The sequence below is a fragment of the Harpegnathos saltator genome, unplaced genomic scaffold, assembly GCF_003227715.2.
Source record: "Harpegnathos saltator strain DR-91 unplaced genomic scaffold, Hsal_v8.6 scaffold364, whole genome shotgun sequence".
Lineage (NCBI taxonomy): Eukaryota > Metazoa > Arthropoda > Insecta > Hymenoptera > Formicidae > Harpegnathos > Harpegnathos saltator.
The window spans coordinates 187,293-206,897 of NW_020230166.1; the positions used below are offsets into that span (position 1 = coordinate 187,293).

Below are 19,605 nucleotides of genomic sequence, written 5' to 3' on the forward strand. Positions count from 1 at the left end.
TTTTGCACTGTAGAGTCGACTACGCGGGCCCATTGCAGGTGCGCGCTTCCGCCGGTCGCGGGATAACCTCTCGGAAGGCGTACTTCGCGTTGTTTGTTTGCCTCGCCACTTGGGCGATACATTTGGAGTTGGTTTCCGATTACTCCACTCCAGCTTTTCTGAACGCGTTCACTCGTTTTTGCTCGCGTCGTGGGCTTCCGCAGGCTCTCTATTCGGACAATGAAACGACGTTCTTCGGCGTCGATAAAGAACTCGCGACCGCATATAAGGCAGCCATTCGCGATCCTCATTTTCGGAATTTCATTGCGACCGACCGTGTTGCATGGCACTTTATTCCGCCGGCCGCTCCACACTTTGGCGGCATTTAGGAGGCCGGCGTCCGCAGTGTCAAGCATCATCTGCGTCGCACTCTCGGAACACACACGCTCACCTTTGAAGAGCTCTCCTCTTGCGCCGCTATCCGATACTTTCGGCGATTACGAATCCTTGACGAATGACCGGGTCATTTTTTAATCGGATCCGCGCTGACAACCGCCCCGGAGCCGAGCTTGCTCGACGTAAACGAGCATCGACTTACTCGTTGGCAGCTCGTCCGCCAGATGACCGAGCGCTTTTGGAAGATTTGGCAGACAGATTATGTCAACACGCTACAACAACGCAGGTTCGTCCTCCTCCGCAACCCGACTGCAACTCCGATCCCCGTGCAAGTGGGAGCTAGGACGAGTCACCCAGTGCTTTCCTGGGGCCGACGGCTTTATATGCGTCGTCATCGTCAAACGGCTCGCGCAGAGTATAAGCGACCTATCGTTCAGGTGTGCGCATTGCCAATCGAGGCAGCGATCCCTCTGAGAGCAGCGATCCGCCGCGACCAGAAGTCTGGAGAGGCCTCGGATGCATTAATTGACTCTGCCTAAATTCGGATGAGCTAACCACTTCGACAAATGCGGAGCCAAAGGAAAACTATATGTTATGGCGGGCGGCCTAGTACCGTGCGAGCATGCGAATCACAATTCCGTGGATCGCCAAATAAGACTCCCTAGGCAGTTCCACGTGCGATGTGCGAACCTGCCTTATATCTCGTCGCGCCCTTTATACTCAGAAGCGTTTCTCCATTTTATAATGGAGAAACGCTTCAATTATTTGTACAGCGTCGCCGTTATGTGACCTCATGCTTTACATCAGCTATCTTATTGTATCATCTTTTGGTACACTACTTAGGAGATTTTTGTGCCTGTCTTTTTTTGTTTGTAACTCGCCAGGTTATGTAACAACGACCGTAACCACTTTCGAAATTCGTAATTTCAAGGCGGGCGGTGTGGTCGCGAGTCCGCTTGGAAATGAAAAACAACGAAAAAAAGAAGGTAAACGAAGTTTCAACGAATATTTTCGTATTGCTGCCGTGTTATGATGTTTCGGGATAGCAGGTAGATGAAGCCTCGATAAAGCGACCCAATTCCAAAATAAACAGCCGAAGCATTACGTCCAAATTCGTTCGATCGCTCTATTGTAACTTGAACATTGTTGATCTCAGCGAAGTAACGACACGGCTGAATCTTCTGGAATTTCGACATTCAAGCTCGTGCCTAGACCGACACGAGACATTGGCGGCGAGAAAGAGAGGAGCTATATATATATGACTATGGAAACCACAACTTCACTTCGCGTTCCGATTCGATTCTTTCTCGACGCCTGATCTCTCGTTCAGGTCCTCTCGCGCTTCTTTGTTAGCGGTTGCGACTTGCGTTGCTCACGGAGCAAAGCCGTTCACTGTGTTGGTCCTTTCATTTTGCTAATCATTTTCTGTTCTCCTAGATCCTTTCTTTTATTTGTCGTGTAGAATTTTGGTATTCTTTTTTTTGTTTGTGATTGGGTTAGCTCGCAACACCGCCCGACTGGTGCGGTTCGATTGTGTGCAAGGTTGACCTTTAGACTAAAATTCAGCTAAATTCAATCTGACCAAAGACGGCTATTTTGAATCTCGCCCGTCCATCCATCCTCCTCCGCGGCACTCAATCGTCGATTCCACTGACCTCGTTGCCCAGCGCTGGGCGATACCGGTAAGTCGCGGCGCGATCGACCTCGCGCTGTTCGGCGACGGAACACACGCCAAGTGTTTTTTGTGTAAATTTTAATTTTATTTTTTGTACTAATTTTTTTGTAACTAATTTTTTGTGTAATATAATTTTTTTATTCTTGGTTACAAAATAAAAATTTTGTCATTATTCGTGTCAAAAGGAAACATCAAGAATGTAATATCTTTGCTCCAAATTATTTCTTTGTTTTAACGTTAACTATGTTTTATATATTTTTTCGTTATCAGTTGACGCAAGATTTTGATTTCACTACTTTTTATTACAATTTATTATAACATTTAACTTAATATATAAGTTATTTTAGTTTGTTTATAATATAATAACATTATATTTAATGTATCCAACTCTTTTTTATATTGGGATATATTTTTATTTCAAATTAGTTTTATTTAGCTCATTTTTTGTTATATTTTGTATAATTTATTTTTATTTGGCCTATCTATCTGATACTTTTTTTTATAGGAAGTAGTTTTAATAATAACATTTGTTATTTTTTGTAACATTTTTAGATTTGTTATTTTGTAAATAAAACATTTTTATAAAAACATTTGCTCTTGTAAATGTAAAATGGTTCCACATAAAGCGCATGAACTTGGCGCCAGTTTTTTACCTTTTTTTTTTAGAAAAGTTAGTTTGTTCGGATATCACACCTTTTTCATAAGAGTAATATACGTATTATCAAGTAATCTTTTATATCAATAATTTAATTTTAAATAAATAATTTATACAAATATAGGAACACATTTTACATAAATGTGACATAGATTAATATATGTAAATTTAGTTAGAGAAAATGTTAATTAGATTTATTCATTACCACGAAAAGTAGAAAAAGTCCCACCACCACCCCCGTTGTATTTTATTGATATACAACAGTATACGGCAGTCGTTCTTCCTAATCTTATTATAACATGTTATTTACTATATTTATATATTTATTTACAATTTGTTAGAAGGAAATTATTATTCAATATCAACTTTCTGCAAAAAAAGTATATAAATGTCCTTAGCACCTTTTGGCCATCGCCTCTTTTTAATTTGCATATCGTCAGCTTCGATCCACACATTAGAAGTACCCTCTCTACATATACTTGTATAATGACCATTACCGATACTTGATCCATGGTGAAATATGGCATTCATGACCTTATAAAATTGCCTATTTATTAATACTTTAGTTGTTGGAACAGCACATAAATTAATATTATGTACTTTCATTAATTTTCCACCCTGTAATGAAAATATACGTATAACAATTATTTTTTGAGTTATTATATTAGGTGTAGTAAAAAGAAATCCATTATTTTTCCAATAGATGGCTTTAGTTATCTGTATCTCGCGTTGTATAAGTCCGATCTGGTTCCACCAGATGGCGTTAGAAAGATGAGATATCGTACTAAAAAAACTTTTCTGACAGTTTTGTGATTAGTTGACTCAGTTTTGTTTGAGCGCGCGTCAAAGATGGACACTAGCAAAGAGGAAATACGCTATATTTTACAGTTTTTCTTCGATAAAGGCGAAAACGCAAGTCGGGCGGCTGAAAATGTGAATAGTGTTTATGGTCCTGATACTGTAACAGCCAATCACGCGCAATTCGTCGATTCCGTTCCGGTAATTTCGATGTCAAAGATGCACCACGCACTGGAAGGCCAATTGTCGAAAATATCGATAAAATCATGGACATTGTCGAGTCCAACCGTCATGTAAGCACTGTTTGGATTGCCCAAGAGCTAAAGATTGCACAAAAAACCGTTTGGAACCATTTGAATAAGGCTGGATACAAAAAGAAGCTCGATGTATGGGTGCCACACGAGTTAACGAAAAAAAACCTCATGGACCGAATTTCCATCTGCGAATCGCTGCTGAATCGCAACAAAATCGACCCATTTCTGAAGCGGTTGGTCACTGGTGATGAAAAGTGGATCACTTACGACAACGTCAAACGAAAACGGTCATGGTCGAATCGCGGTGAGCCGGCGGAAACGGTGGCCAAGCTAGGATTGACGGCCAGGAAGGTTTTGCTGTGTTTGGTGGGATTGGCAGGGAATTATCTACTATGAGCTGCCCCCCTACGGCAAAACTCTTAACTGGGAACTGTACTGTCAACAATTGGACCGTCTGAAGGAAGCAATCGCCCAGAAGTGGCCAGCTTTGGCCAATAGGAGAGGAATTGTGTTCCATCAGGACAACGCCAGGCCACACACATCGATAGTGACTCGCCAGAAGCTCCGGGAGCTTGGTTGGGAGGTTCTTATGCATCCACCTTATAGTCCGGACCTGGTACCAAGTGATTACCATCTGTTCCTGTCCATGGCGAACAATTTTGCTGGTGAAAAATTCGCTTCAAGAGAGGCTTGTGAAAATCGACTGTCTCAATTTTTTGCCAATAGGGACGAGGGCTTCTATGAGAGAGGCATAATGAAATTACCTTCAAAATGGCAACAAGTTATCGGACAAAACGGCGCATATTTGACCTAAATCGGATCATTCTAACTATGGTAATTAAAGCCTTCAATTTCATGCAAAAATAATGGATTTCTTTTTACTACATCTGATATTAATTCATTTTTAACCAACATATCACTTTGTGTACAACATTCACATAATTCATTAAACGATTGATGCCAATGTGAAAACGTAGCATTTATAAAATCTTGAAGCTTATAACTTTTCTTCTTCAAATCATTAATAAAAATTGAAATAATTAATTTATTATTTGTAGTACATTTTACATTATCACAGGATGTGCACCGACTTATAGTATTTACCTTATATTCTAGTAAACATTTTATATAGTCATATTTGGTACAAAGAGCTATAAGAAATTCGGCGTCTCGTTTTATGTGTTATGTCCTGGAGGAGGAACGCAACTTGACGCTTGCTCTCGCAAGCTCCGACGTACTTGCAAGTCTGCGGTATAGATCAAGGATCGGAATGATCCCTTTATCTGGCGCGGACGTACGTCGGTGGTCCTTTATTTAGGTCAGGGAACTGAATCCCTTTACCTGCGATAGGACCATATGCGACGGTTGAGGAAAGGGAGGATTTTTACATTAAATAATTATTTGTGGCGAGTGGTTGGGTATTACTTACAAATTATGCATTTATTGATATAAGTATTAATTTAAGTTGCAAGAAAATCGATTTTCAGATATATACGTTGTGTAACTATATATATATATATATTTATGTGGTCGCGGTTCTAGAGGCTACTTTTAAATATTCCGAGGGATATTCAGGTACGAGAAGATCAGGTGTCGGGGAAGCGCTTAGCGAGGGAGAAAATCGACGCGAGGATGCCTTTCAGGGAGAGGGAGAATAAATAGGAATGAGGCCACGGAGTAAGGCTGCATGGAAGCCACGCGTACCCCCTCATAGAAGTGAAGTTGGAGGGGAAGGTGTCGGGGATGGGCTCCAAAATAAAGGAGAACCTATAGGAGATCGGTCTTCGGTGGGATTCAGGGATGTTGGTGAGTAAGATATAGGAGGAGTTCCGGGGGGAGAATCGGGAAGGAACAACAAATGAGAATGTGCAAATCTTGAAACTTCGGATTCGTTATGGCGAACAATATAGTCCGGGCGATCTTGTAATGCGAGTTCTAATGAGGCGACTTCAAAATCTTCGCGGTTTTCGTACTTTTCTAAGGTAGTTAGGTCCGTTTGAACTTGATAACATTGAGCCACTGCAATCGGATTCCACAATTAAGGAGGCATGCCAAGGGGAATAGAGAAAGGGAAAAAGGGGAAAGAGAAACGAGAGAGAGAAGAAAGATAAGAGAAGAGAGCAGGTAGTGAGAAAAATAGACAATAAATGAAAAAACAAAACAAAAAGAAAGGCTTACTGTTGTATGATGGTTCCCTTTGGGTGAAGGATAATAGCCTGTTGTCGGCCTCGACTTTGGGTCCAGATATCGTGTGATTCCTTAAGTTCTGGACAGCGTCTGTATTTTCGGGGTTGCTGTGAAGACTGGTTACCGTTGGTGATGATAATGAGTCAACCGAGCCAATTTATAGAGAACCGAATGAAAAAATGTAACTTGGTATATCCACTAGACACTAAGTGATTTACGAGAGGAGCTTCTTTCTTGGCTGCTGGCTCGGCGAGAAGTGGCTGAGACTTTTGACTTTTCTCAAAAAGTCAGCTCGGTTGAGGGAGTGGGGTCTAATATTTTTATGCCCAAATATGGTCATAGGACTGTGCTTCGAATGTTTGTAGAGGTTGAGTCAAGAGCGTAAGATAAACCATTTTTATAGGAGATAGGGAGCATGTGGCAATAAGAGGATTTCTATAGTTTACAAAATGTGGCTATCTTAAGAAGGAAATGTCGATATTTTTAAGTAGGATGTCGCGGTATTGTTAACGTAGACTGAGCGCGTGGGAACAAGATCGGAGTTGGGTTCGAGATTGGAATTTTCAAAGATTCTAGGGTCATCGCGTCGTGTGATAACATATAATAATAATAATAATAATAATAAATTCAATTTTCCTTGTTTATAAAAGAGGTCTAGAATGCGCGAAGTCCGCAGGACGTAACATATGTTACTGGAAAAATACTCTCCTAAACATCATCGTATCGCATATGTATTTAATTTAACTACTCCATTTTCATATCGATATGCTAATTTACCTAAAACATTTAGTTTATCACAAGTGAACAATTGTTCTCTAATATCATTTAAATGTAATAAACAACTGCATTTGCATAACATGAAATCTTATTTGAGTTTTGAAAACCATTTATAACCAATGTAAAATTTTGTCTAGTTTCTTGATACGGCTCCTGAACAGAAGAAACTATCTTTGGCAATGTCCACAAGACATCTTTTACTTTACGATGACGCTGTTTTGAAATAGTAATCATTGCTTCCTCTGTTTTATACATTTTTTTAACCGATTATATTCAATAATAGCTTCTTCACTAGCTTTTACTGATGAAGAGTCGTAGTTAATTAAATACAATCCCTTTGTAGATGTTATGCGCGATAATTCAACATAAACTTGACCACAATTAAATACAGAGTTACCTATATCCATGATAGCATTCTGCAGACCCAGTCCTTGACTTTTATGAATGGTAATTCCATAACCAGAGAGAAGAATGAAAGCGGCCACCGGCCGTATTTCGGAGGATACGGCTAGGTGCATTTTAGATATGCCATCCGACCAAATTGCGCCTAAACTACGTCCGCTAGGCGCACTTTCACGGTGATAAAAGTAAAATGCGCCTAGGTTCGTGTCCGTACTACTTCCATGCAATGGATAGTAGATTAGAAAAAGACAGATGACAGACAATCGTTCCGTCTTTGTCTCACTACTGAGCGGCGCGCGGCAGTAAACACGAGGCGAGGTAGCGGCGATCTTATCGCTAAGCGAACATCTCTCCGCTTTTCTTCCATCTTTCACGCTCCAGAGATATCAAAAGACGCGGTAGCGTCTCGTGTCAAGGGAACGTGCGAAGCGAGGAATTATTTTTCACGCACGCGAGGTAGCACATGGGAGACTAGACAAGCGTCGACATATTATTTGTTTCTTTCCCGCTCGTCTAGCTTATTGATTGCGTGAGCCGCGAGATTTTTCTCGCTACTCCTATACCTCGCTCTTTCTCTCTCTCGCGCACTTGCTCGCTCTTCCTCTCTTCTCGTGTTCTTACGGCATGATTAAATATATTAATTACAAGACAATATATATATAAATAAATGACACATATATAGTGTATATGTATATAAAGAATATTTAGTATTAATGCACAAATAAAGAAGAAAGAATTATAATGAGAGACTAAAAGTTAATAGAAATCCACTCTTAGCCAATATATACATCTTTTAAAAATGATTTGTTATTAAAGTATATGACAGAATAATCTATGCTAATAAATTTAAATTAAAAATTAAATGAAATGTTATTTGTTTTGTAAAAAATATTCCAACGTTACATTTTTCTTTTCGTAGCAAAAATAAATTTAGTCTAGTAAAAAAAGAAATTAGTTTTATTATCACATTTCAATTACGACTTTACTATTTAATTTTACGAATAGATAACGTGCATATTGTTGCTTAACGGAAACCGCGAGAAAATGGTGATCTCCGTCAAAAATAAATGCAAACTTTATAATAATATAATAATATTTTTACGTAAGTGTTTGTTTTTATAGTATAACCTGTTGAATTTTGTTAATTACACAGCCACACAAAAGAAAGTGTCTTGATCTGGGGACGAGACATGTGTATTCCTACGTATTTTGACGCGCTGAATCTAAATCCGCTATCAAAATTGGCCCAACGGGTCTTGGTTCAACCTTAACCTCCAAAAACACCTAAAAATTACAGAAAAATGCGAGAAAATTGTGATATACTGCCTGACAGGCAAATTTTAACCTAAAAACCAATGTCTACAGAGCCATAAACTTACAATTAACCTGACCTTTTTTTTTTTTTTTTTTTTTTTTTTGACGAGGAGGAAATCCATCATGGATACCCTGACCCTCGGGGAAGGGCCAGGGTTATGCCGGACTCCTACCGGCTAAAACCTCCCCGGGTGGCGCTGCGAAGGGACTTGGTTCGGGGCCCCGGTGCCGTGTAACTGCTGATCGGGGCCCCGAGTCCAGATGTTACACCTTCTGTCCCTGAGGGGCGGGGTGGGGGAGGGGGGAAGCCGACCCGAGGGTCCGCTTCGACCGCCGCTCCCCCAGGGGAAGGGGGAAGCCGGCCCGAGGGCCCGCTTCGACCGCCGTTCCCCTTTCCCACCCCTCACGCCTCGTCTCTTCGGTCAGGAGGGGGGGGAAGCCGGCCGAGGCCCGCTTCACCACCGTTCCCGACCAGACGAGGCGCCGCCAAAAACACGTTGTGTGGCTGACTGACCCACCGTATCAGCCAGCCACCCTACCTTGGGAGGGCTGGTTGGGGCACCGGGAGTCCCCGCCCGGTACCCCACCCTCCCGCCCGGCGGTTGCAGGGAGATCTACTCCCCTAGCCGCCGGGCTCTCCCCACCTCCGCGGAGGAATGGGGCGGGGGGTCCTAGCGACCCCCCTCCCGCATGTCCGACTGGTCTGTCGGACTTGCGATTAAGGGGGGGAGGGGCATTTGTTTCGATGATTCGTTATCATCGATGCCCTCTCCCCCCCTCATTTTCATCCGACTCCCGTTCTTGTGGGAGTCGGCGGTCTGCGGGTGTAGGGCCTAGGCCTGAGCCGGGCCCTCCACCCGCTACCTTCTCCCGTCGTCGCTGCCCTTGGTGGGACAGCGGGGGGTGGCGGCGGTGGCGGCGCCGCAGTCACCCCTGCTGCTGGAGGGGCGGTCAGCATGGCTGCCGCCACCATTAGAGGGGTGAGGCGGCGCAAAACCACCACCGCCACCCTTCCGTCTCCGACTCCTCTCCGGTTTCCACGGGGGGCACCGTGCCCCCTGCAGGTACCCCGTCTCGCTGCTGGTGCCTGGGGGGGAGCAGGAGGGGGAGGGGGGGAGGAGGTGGAGGAGGTGGTGGTTGGCCCACCATCCTCCTGAGCTCATCCTCCTCCGAGGAATCAACATCCCCCTCCCTACTCCTGCTTCTCCCCGCCCTCCACTGGCGGTGTCTCTCGCGCCGCCGCCGCTTCCTTCCTCTACCCTCTGCCTCTCTCCGCGTTTCTTCCGCCTCCTCCTTCTGCGTCATTACCGAGTCGCAGAAGGAGGAGAACGCATCCCATCTCTTCTCACTCCCGAGGACCGCCCCAACTATCCTCGGGAGTGAGAGGTCCTGGCCCAAGGCCCTGACCATGACTCCGCGCTCGGCACTCCAGGCGGGGCAGTCCTGGAGTGTGTGTTGCGCGGAGTCATGGTCGTGTCCGCAGTGGTGGCATGTCGCCGTGCGCTCCTTGCCTATCCGGCACAGGTACTCACCGAAGCATCCATGCCCGGTGAGCACCTGTGCCATCCTAAAGGTCAGGGTCCCGTGGGCCCTTCCTACCCACTCTGGCAGGAAGGGCCGGACGGCCTCGACAGTCCTCCTTCCATACCTGGCATTAGCCAGGAGTCGCTGCCATCTCTGAAGGAGGACCTGTCGAGTCTGGTGCTTCATCCTTCTGATTGTCCTGGCGAGCGGTTCTTCCGCCCCCCCCATACGTAGGAGCTCACGCTTCCTATCGTACATTCGATTGTACGATAGGGCCATGAGCTCCAAGGGGGGCATGCTCGCCAGGACCGTCGCCGCCACGTGGGATACTGTTCGGTAGCATCGGGCCACCCTGACCGCCAGCGCCCTTTGCACCCTGCGCAGGGTTGCCTGTATCGGGCGACTGACGGCCAGGGCTTCCGCCCATATCGGTGCCCCGTAAAGGGCCACCGAGTTGAGTACCCCAGCGTGGAGGCGACGCGCCTTCCCATCGGGTCCCCCGGTTCTCGGCATGAGCCTGCTGACTCCGTTGGAGACAGCCCTCAACCGGGGGACCAGGCGATTGAAGTGTTCCTTGAAGCACCAGGTGCCGTCCAGGGTGAGGCCCAGATATCTCATCTGGGCCTCTATTGGGACCCTGACCCTTCCCACTCTGATCTGGGCCTGGGGTGGCTTCATCCTCCTACCATGGAGGAATATTGCCTCCGTTTTTCTCTCCGCCACCACCAGACCCAGTCCGCGAATGGAGCGCACGACGCATGCCACCGCGAGGTTGGCCGTTCTCACGGCCTCCCCCCAGTCTCTCCCCCCGGCTATGATGAGCGTATCATCGGCGTAGCAGATGATGCTACAGCCGGGGGGGAGGGCAGTTTGGAGGACAGAGTCGTAACCGAGGTTCCACAGGAGGGGGCCCAAAACGGACCCCTGTGGAACCCCGCAACTCATGCCCCTCTCGCATACCTTGCCGTCGGCGTCTCTCCAGGCTAGACGCCGACCCCGGAAGTAATCCCTGACGACGGCCACGAGGTAGGGTGGGAATTGGAAGTGGCCTTCCATGGCCTCCACCACCCTACCCCAGGGCAGGGTGTTGAATGCGTTGGCGATGTCTAATGACACCGCCACCGCCACCCCGCCCTCCTGCACGATGGCCTCCGAGAGGGACCGCAGACGCCGAATCGCGTCTACGGTTGAACGTCCCTCCCGGAAGCCATATTGGCCGTCGTCAAGGTTCGGACCTTCCCGGGACATATGCTCCACGAGACGGGCAGCTATGACACGCTCGAAGAGCTTGCCCGCCTCGTCCAGGAGACATATGGGCCGGTATGCGGAGGGGGTGTCCTCCGGTTTGCCCTCTTTACGGAGGAGGACCACATTGGCCCTCCCCCAGACTGGGGGGACCCTCCGTTCCCTCAGGGCTGGCGAGAATATCCTCGCGAGCCTTCCGCCTAGGTACCCCGAGGCCAGGGTAAGGACGCGGCCGGGGATTCCATCGGGTCCTGGCGCCTTCCGGCTTTTGACCCTTTTGATGGCCCCGGCCATCTCCTCCTCGGTGACCCCCGGTACCACCCCTTGTTGTTCAGGGGTGGGTGCAACGTACGGGCCCATGGGGTCCCCTTCCCTGACCGGGAAGAGGGTCCCCATGACCCGCTCCAAGAACCGGGGGTCGAGCGTCTCCGTTAGCGGGGGCGTCCATGGTTTCAGCTTGTTCATTACCATTTTGTATGGACGCCCCCACGGATCCGCGTCCAGCGAGAGGAGGAGGGTGTCCCACCCTTTTCCTCTGGCTGCCCCAATCGCGTCTCTGAGGGATGCTGCCGCTAGGCAAAACTCCCTCCGGGCAGCCAGAACAGCCTCGGGGTCCGAGTGAGGGTCATTACGGACCCTCCTAAAGGCCCGCCTGAGGTGGACCGACTTGTGCCGGAGATCGGCTATGGCGTCGGTCCACCACCAGGCGGACCTTTTGGGGCAGGACCTGACTCTGGGCATGGCTTCGTCGCACGCATGCGCGATGACTTCCATAATTGCCATAACCTCAGAGTCGAGGTCCCGCCCCTCTTCCTGCCGTGGCCAGGTGGCAGCCTCTAGGGAGATGTCCAATGCCTCCCTGTCCAGTTTGTTAAGGGACCATCTCCCCGGTCGGGGTTGCATTCGGGGTTGCTTGGACCGCAGGCCCTCGGGGGTGACGGACAGCTCCATCTCTATCAAGAGATGATCGGAAAGAGCTTCGAGCTCGTCCGCCACCCTCCAACTCCGCACCCGCTTCCGGGCCGCGGGGGAAGCCCACGTGAGATCGATGATCGATTCTCCCCGCGACCCTACGAACGTCGATTCGCGTCCCACGTTCAGCGGGTGCAGATCAAGGCCCGCGGCCCAATCTTCCACCTCCTCCCCCCTCCTGTCACCATCCCGGGATCCCCACAATTCCGACTTCGCATTGAAGTCCCCGGCGATGATGACAGGTCCGGGGAGGTACCGTCTAACGGCCCTCCCCATATCTCGGAGCCTGGACTTGAAACTAGGAAAGTCCAGGCTCTTTGTTGGGGGGAGGTACACCCCGACCACGATGATGGCTCCCCACCTGGCCACGACAAACCCCCTGCCTCGGTCCAAATACTCGGCAGGGGGTGAGCAACTGCTCGCCTTCCACACAATAGCGACAGAGCCCAACTCGTCCCCGAACCATCTGCGGTTCCTGGGGACATGGTGGGGCTCTGCCGCTATGCCCAAGCCTGCACCGCGCTCCGTCATAGTATGCTCGAACAATGGGAGCGCTTGACGGGCGCGGTGCAGGTTCCCTTGGATTAGTCTATTGTCCATTTTCTTCTTCAGTTATTACGACCACCTTCTCTCCCGGCTGTTCGCCGTCGGTGTCCTCGTTTTGCCTAGCTCTTTTCTCTCCTCTCTTCTCCTCTACCTCCATCCCCCCATCATCAGTGGGGGGCTGAGGGGGAGGCGGAAGAGAGAGAGAGGCTCCTCTCCTTCTTTGAGGAAGTGGAGGTTGGGGTTCCATCTTTCGGTTTGCCCCTCCCTCCGCCTCTTTTCCTTCCTCGGTTGCTTCTCTTCTCTCCTCTGGGGATGCAGGAGGGTCTCGTGGCGGCGGTGCGGTCGCCATACCCCCTTCCACTGCATCCCCAGGGACATTCTTCCTCCTCTTGGGGGGACGGCAAGATGGTCCCCCCATTCTGTGGTCTGCCTTAACGCCGACCTCTGCGCAAAGTTGGCACCTGGCTCTCGAGTTACACTCCCGAGCCAAGTGACCGGGTTCTCCGCATCTATAGCAGTTTGCCCGCCTATCAATGTTGCTTTTGCAGTTTGTTTGCACGTGCCCTTTTTCTAGGCACCTGTAACATTGCAGGGCCCTTGCCTGCAGTAGCTCTGCCTTTGTCTGCGTCCATCCGATCCTAACACTGCCTATCTCTGCAACCCTCTTGGCCGCCGCAAGGGGGCACTGCATCCACAGTGTCCGGTAATTATTCCAGGCTATTTTCATACTCCCGGTCTTCACCTCTCCTACTTCACATCCCCCTGCCTTAGCCACTGCCTCCGCCGCCTCGCTCCCCGTAGTGGATATCTCCAACCCTTTCAGTCTAAGCTCTCCCATTTTCTGCGGCCTACTTATTCTCGCCCTATCGGTCAAGACCTCCTTAAGTCTGTCCGCCAGTATATCCGCCTGCTTGCTTCTTTCTTCGCCTGGTATCTCGATCACGAGTGCTCCGGTGGCCCCCACTCTAGTCTTTATCTTATTGATACCAATCCCATCTAAATCTATCTTCCTTTTCGCTTCTGCCAACAGGTCCTTATATTGTCCCTTTTCTGCTGTTATTGTCACCGCCGCCGTGTTGGGGACTCTCCTCTTGTTCTTCTTCCCCTCTTTCTTTTCGGGAATTACCACCTTTTTTACGATTTCTTTCCTCCTCTGCTCTTCTTTCTCCCTCTTCTTTTCTCTCCTGCCCACCACTTTCGTCCACATTTCCTGTGGTTTAGGTGCCTCCTCCCTGCTATATTGTGTTTGTAGTCCCTTTCTCGTAGGTGGAAGCTGAGGGTACTCTTTATTATAGTTTTCCTTGTTTTGTGCCCTTCCTTGATCCCTAGTTTCTTTCACCTCTCCTTTTCCTTTGTTTTTCCAGGCCCCCTGTTTGGGAGCCTCCTGTGCCTTCCACTCGTTCAGGGCCTGGAACACTATTCTCGACACCTCCTCTCCCAGTCCCTTCTCTTCTCCTTTTACTACTTCTACCCTCTTTTCCACCCTAACTTTGGTTTTCAGGGGGACAATTTCCCTGATCTTGGGACCTGCTAGTCTATTCGCGACCCTGGCTTCCCTCACCGGGTTTCTCTTCACCGTTGGAATCAGTCCCTTTTGAATCTCAATGACTCCAGTCAAGACTTCCTCCTCCTCCTCCATATCGACCATAGGTGGCGTGATCGCCCTTCCTATCCCTTCTGTGCGGATCAGGGGCGAGGAAGCACCCGCCATTTGTTGCGGTGCCTCCTTTATACCCCGACCCGCACTTCCCGGTTGTTTCGAGGGCGGGGAGGATACCACTGCTTCATGCAGTGGTGCCTCCCTTATACCTCGGAGCATCTGTTTGACCTCCTCCAGCTCCTTCCTCACCTCTGTCAGCGACGTCTTGAGATTCGCGTTCTCCGTCCGTAGTTCCTCTATGAGATCCATGTTGCTCCCGCATCTATCTTGCGCCATTTGCATTGCCATTATGTTGGCTCCTGCAGTTATGGCAGCTGCGGCGTCTCTGAGCACCTTAACATGGGTGCCCTTTAAGCTTTTAGATTTCTGCGAGAATCCTAGCACCTTTGTCGACGCTTCAAGTATCGTCGCCGTGACGTCCCGGAAGGGGGCCTCCTCAAGATGTTCAGTGAGTCTCTTTATTTCGGCCTTGTACTTCCTATTGGAAGTACAATCCTGGAACTCTTCACATGGGTTTTCCATGCCCTTCAGCAGGAATTCCTCCCTTCTCTGTTCCAGGATAACCTGTTTCCTGGCCAGGAATTCTTTTTTGAGCCGGTAACCCCCTGTCGTCTCCGGCCTGCCCCTGCTTCTGATGGCCTTCTCCACGAGGCGTTCTTCGTCGGTATTTCCCTCCTCGTCCCTCGGGATTTCCCACCTCCCTTCCTTCTTCTTGTGGGCAGTCTTCACGCCATCGTCCGAGTCCTCCTCTTTGGAGGTGGCGAACGGCGTCGAATCATCGACCTTAAGAGGCGATCTAGATCGGTCGCTGTCCTCGATCTCCTCCGCCTTCTTAGTCACTAGGGACTTCGCGCTCCGAAGCCCCTCCCTCCTTGCCGTTGTCTGGCCTTTGCCAGTTCGGCTTCTCATGTCCATTGTCCTTGCCTGGGTCGTCTTATTTTGTTCCGTGTCCGATGATTCGTATGAAGAGGAATTGAAATCTGTCATTGTGGTTTAAAACCCACCACTCTGCACGGCTCCGGTGCCCGGGCATGCCCGCATCCCCCCGGCAAGGGGGAGCCTCCGAGTTCCCCCGGAGGAGCACCATATGGCACGGGCCGACGGAATATAACATCGTCGGCACAGGCCTCCCGCCCCCTACACGCGCCCTGACCACCATCTCTGGTGGCCAGACCGCTTTCGGGGGTCCCACACCTCCGACAATGTGGGCACCGTGCAGAGCGCCGCCACGCGGGGGGCCCCATGGAAGGAGATAGTTCACCGGTGTCGCACCCCACCGGGAACGTCTCCCCCATGGCAGCCAGCGTGCTCGCGCCGCCCGAGGGTCCGCTTTAGGGTGATGCGATCGCATTCCCTCGGGCACAGCACACAGGGGCTCCGACCCCGCCTCGGAATACGTCCGAGCGGCCCGGAGCACCCCTCCACCCCCCGGGTACCGCGAGGGGTTCCAAACCCTCGCGGTGTGCAGACCCGGGTGTGGGTACCTCTCTCCGCCTGGCCGTGGCCAGGACGGATGAGGGAGAGGATCGCGTTCCCTTCGGCTGCCGGAGCACCGGCGTGCAATGCCTCCGGGAATGAGTCCTCTGATCGGCGCATGAGGGTGTCTCGACCCAGACCTCGGAATACGTCCGAGCGGCCCGAGACACCCCTCCACCCCCCGGGTACCGTGAGGCAAGCCCCGCGGTGTGCAGACCCGGGTGTGGGTTCCTCTGTCCGTCCGGCCGAGGCCGAACGGGTGAGGGAAGTCGGGGAGTCCACCTTCGAAGAAGGTGGGGTCCTCTCCCCTCGTCACCCTAGGGTGCCCCGACCCAGACCTCGGAATAAGTCCGAGCGGCCCGGGACATCCCCTCCACCCCCCAGGTACCGTGGGAATAGTCCCGCACGGTGTGCAGACCCGGGTGTGGGATCCTTCGTTCGCCCAGCCGTGGCTGGGACGAGCGAGGGAGAGAGATCCTCCCCTCTTCGGCTGCCGGAGCACCGGCGTGCAATGCCTAGGAGGGTGGGATCTCTCAGGACGCGGCAGCGTACCCCGACCCCGACCTCGGAAACGTCCGAGCGGCCCGGAGTACCCCTCCGCATCTCAGGCACCACGGGGGAGGAGGATCCCCATGGGGTGGAGCCCTGGATGCGGGTACGTCCCTCCGCCCCGGTCTAACCGTAACGGTCCAACCGAGGCGGGAGGAAAGGGTTCTCTCTCTTCGGCTGCCGGCTAACACCGGCGTGCAATGCCTCGGAGAGAGAGGTCCCCTTCCTGGAGCGAGTGTGGAGGAGGTCATCCCTGTCGGCTGCCGGAGCACCGGCGTGCAATGCCTTCAGGGATGATGATCTCCTCCCACCCGCTCTGTGACCGTGCTGGTCGTGGACCAGGCTGGTCACTCAGCCCGGTCGGGTGCTCTTGGTCCAGTCCCTTCGTACAGACCACTCCGGCTTGGTAGAACCTGCCAGGGGCCGAAACCCCCGCCGGCACAGCTCTGTACATCATCGGGACCTTCAAGCCTCCCCACCACGTCAAGGTGGCACCCACGGGGAGGACAATTAACCTGACCTGACCTAACCTAACCTAACCAAACCTAATCTAACCTAACCTCGTTTCACGTAACCCAACCGATCCGATTGTACTCTACTGCCGGGCAGGCCAATTTTGACACAAAAACCATTGTCTGCGAAGCCTTAAGCTACAAAAAATATAACCTAACCTAACCTTTCTCGGTTGAAGTTGACATGACCGTCCGTATGGTCAGCACATTCCTGTACGTTTTCGGGGTATTCGAGTTGAATTTTACGGTTTTGTGAAACTTACTTGTATCCCCAACCTCATGACCATTGCATCTTACTTTAAAAAAATACCTCTGATTCCTCAAAATTGCTCATTTTGCAATTAAAATAAGTACATGTACTGAAAATATGTATATATATGAGCATGACGTTTTAAATGTTTCTCGCGTCGCAGTTTATGAACTCGGGGTCACAATTTATATTCTTTTTCATGTTCAAATGAAATCTAACTTGTCATTCATATCAAATTAATTAAAAAATTGTCTTCAATCTATTTTCTTTCTACTATACCGTGTTCTTTTTTCTTCGAAGGATCTATGCAAAGGGTTTCGCTTACATTTCTTCCTTTATATTCGTTTCTCTTTTCAGCATACAGCAAAAATCAGCCATCATGACTTCATCCCATCTACCCTGATATCGTTGTTCCATCACTTTCATATCTTTATGAAACCGTTCTCCTTGTTCTTCGCTGTAGTCTCCAATATTTTCGGGAAGCCTATCCAGATGTGAATTGAGGAAGTGTAATTTTTTATCTGCGATATTTTTGGTGGTTTGTATCCCTCCTTGTTAGCATTTTTCGCCTGTGTCTGTAACCAGGGCACGTGGTGACGGTGGGCAACGGATCCATACTGGCTGAGTCCCTGGGTACACGGCGTTCATGCCGTCATGGCAGGCACACGTAAAAAGTGTTGTTACGATGCAGGGGTTAGGAACCTCAGTATCGGCGTCTGGTCAGGGTGGGAAAGCGGGCCCTCTGACGTCGGCATCATGCAATCGTAGCTCTTCATCAATAGATAACTTGGCTGATGAAGAGTCTCATGCTACAAGAAAAAAGACTTTGGGCATTTCACAATCACACGACTGCCATAAAAGTTCAGATACATTCTGTTATATTTGCAGTAAATATGAACTAAGCTGTTTGCGAAAAGAAATAAATGAAGAAGTGAAAAGGCTTTATGAAAACTGTTTCAGTCGTAAATTACTACACCAAGAGACAAATTGGGTTCCTCATATTATCTGTAATTCCTGCAGACTGATGTTGTATCGTTCTAAAAATTCAAAAAACCAAAAATATCGTAGATATTCTACACCAACTATATGGAAGAAACCACCCCATATAAAAGACTGTTACTTTTGCATGAATAACGTTAGAGGGATCACCACGAAAAAAAAGAGTACCATTTCATACATTAATGTGTCTACAGTAATAAAGCCAACTGAAATACATCCAAAAGCACGTAGCACTGATACTACCGTTGAAAAAGATGATGTAATGGAAGTCGACAACCAACCTGAAGAAGATAGTAGTGACACTGGTGACCAACCTGAAGAAGATACTGATGATACTGATGACAATGACGACGGAGAAGATGATTATGTTGCGTATAACACCAAATCGAAAGTTCCAGTTTTAATGTCGCAGTTGGAACTAAATGATTTCATTCGAGATCTAGGATTACCAAAAGATGGTACGGGAATTTGCTGCTTCATTTCTTAAAAAAAGAAACTTCTTGAAGCCGAACACAAAAGTCTCATTTTATCGCAATAGAGATGAAGAATTCCGAAAATACTTCACAAAAGATAAAGAGACCTCTTTGGTATATTGCATTGACGTAAGAGGTTTGATGGATCACTTGAAAAAAAATGCGTATAGAGATGAAGACTGGAAACTTTTCATCGATTCATCGAAACGCAGCATAAAAGGAGTTTTACTACACAATACAAATTCCTACGCTCCCATTCCGATAGCTCACTCAACAGCGATCAAAGAGGAGTATAACAATGTAAAAATGCTCCTAGATAAAGTGAAGCACGCAAGTCACAAATGGCAAATCTGTGGTGATCTCAAAATTATAACTATGATACTAGGACAACAATCAGGTTTCACGAGAGAGCCATGCTTCCTATGCCTGTGGAACAGCAGAGATCGAGCCAACCATTATAGCAAACAACATTGGCCTGAGAGAGTATCCTTTGAACCTGGTTCTCACAAGATCATCAACGAAAGTGTGGTTAATCCCCAGAAAATTCTCCTTCCACCCCTTCACATCAAGCTTGGTCTGATGAAGCAATTCGTCAAAGCCTTAGATACGGACGGCAAAAGCTTTACGTATATAGGGCGAAAATTCCCATCTATTTCTGATGCTAAATTGAAAGAAGGTGTATTTGATGGACCCCAAATTCGAACGTTATTCAAGGACACGAATTTCGTCACTTAAATGACCGACATTGAAAAGGAAGCTTGGGAAAGTTTCAAAGCAGTAGCGACGAATTTCCTAGGTAACAATAAAAGTCCCGACTACAAAAAAATTGTGGCTAAGATGGTAAAAAACTTCCAAAAGTTGGGATGTTTGATGAATTTAAAATTACACTTCCTCCATTCACATCTGGATAGGTTTCCCGAAAATGTTGAAGACTACAGCGAAGAACAAGGAGAACGGTTTCA

General features: G+C 48.8%; 2 protein-coding genes across 2 annotated transcripts; one reads left to right on the top strand and one right to left on the bottom strand.

The window, feature by feature from the left end:
• Positions 1-8,358: 8,358 nt before the first annotated feature.
• On the bottom strand, positions 8,359-15,371 carry LOC112588982 (uncharacterized). Its single transcript, XM_025300440.1, has 4 exons — positions 13,076-15,371; positions 11,035-12,690; positions 10,086-10,773; positions 8,359-8,407 (listed from the first exon to the last, which is right to left on the bottom strand). Exons 1-4 carry the CDS (start codon positions 15,369-15,371, stop codon positions 8,359-8,361), a joined length of 4,689 nt encoding a protein of 1,562 aa, XP_025156225.1.
• Positions 15,372-19,018: 3,647 nt separating this feature from the next.
• Positions 19,019-19,378, top strand: LOC112588983 (uncharacterized). Its single transcript, XM_025300441.1, has one exon. The coding sequence runs from the start codon at positions 19,019-19,021 to the stop codon at positions 19,376-19,378; it is 360 nt and encodes a 119-aa protein (XP_025156226.1).
• Positions 19,379-19,605: the final 227 nt, after the last annotated feature.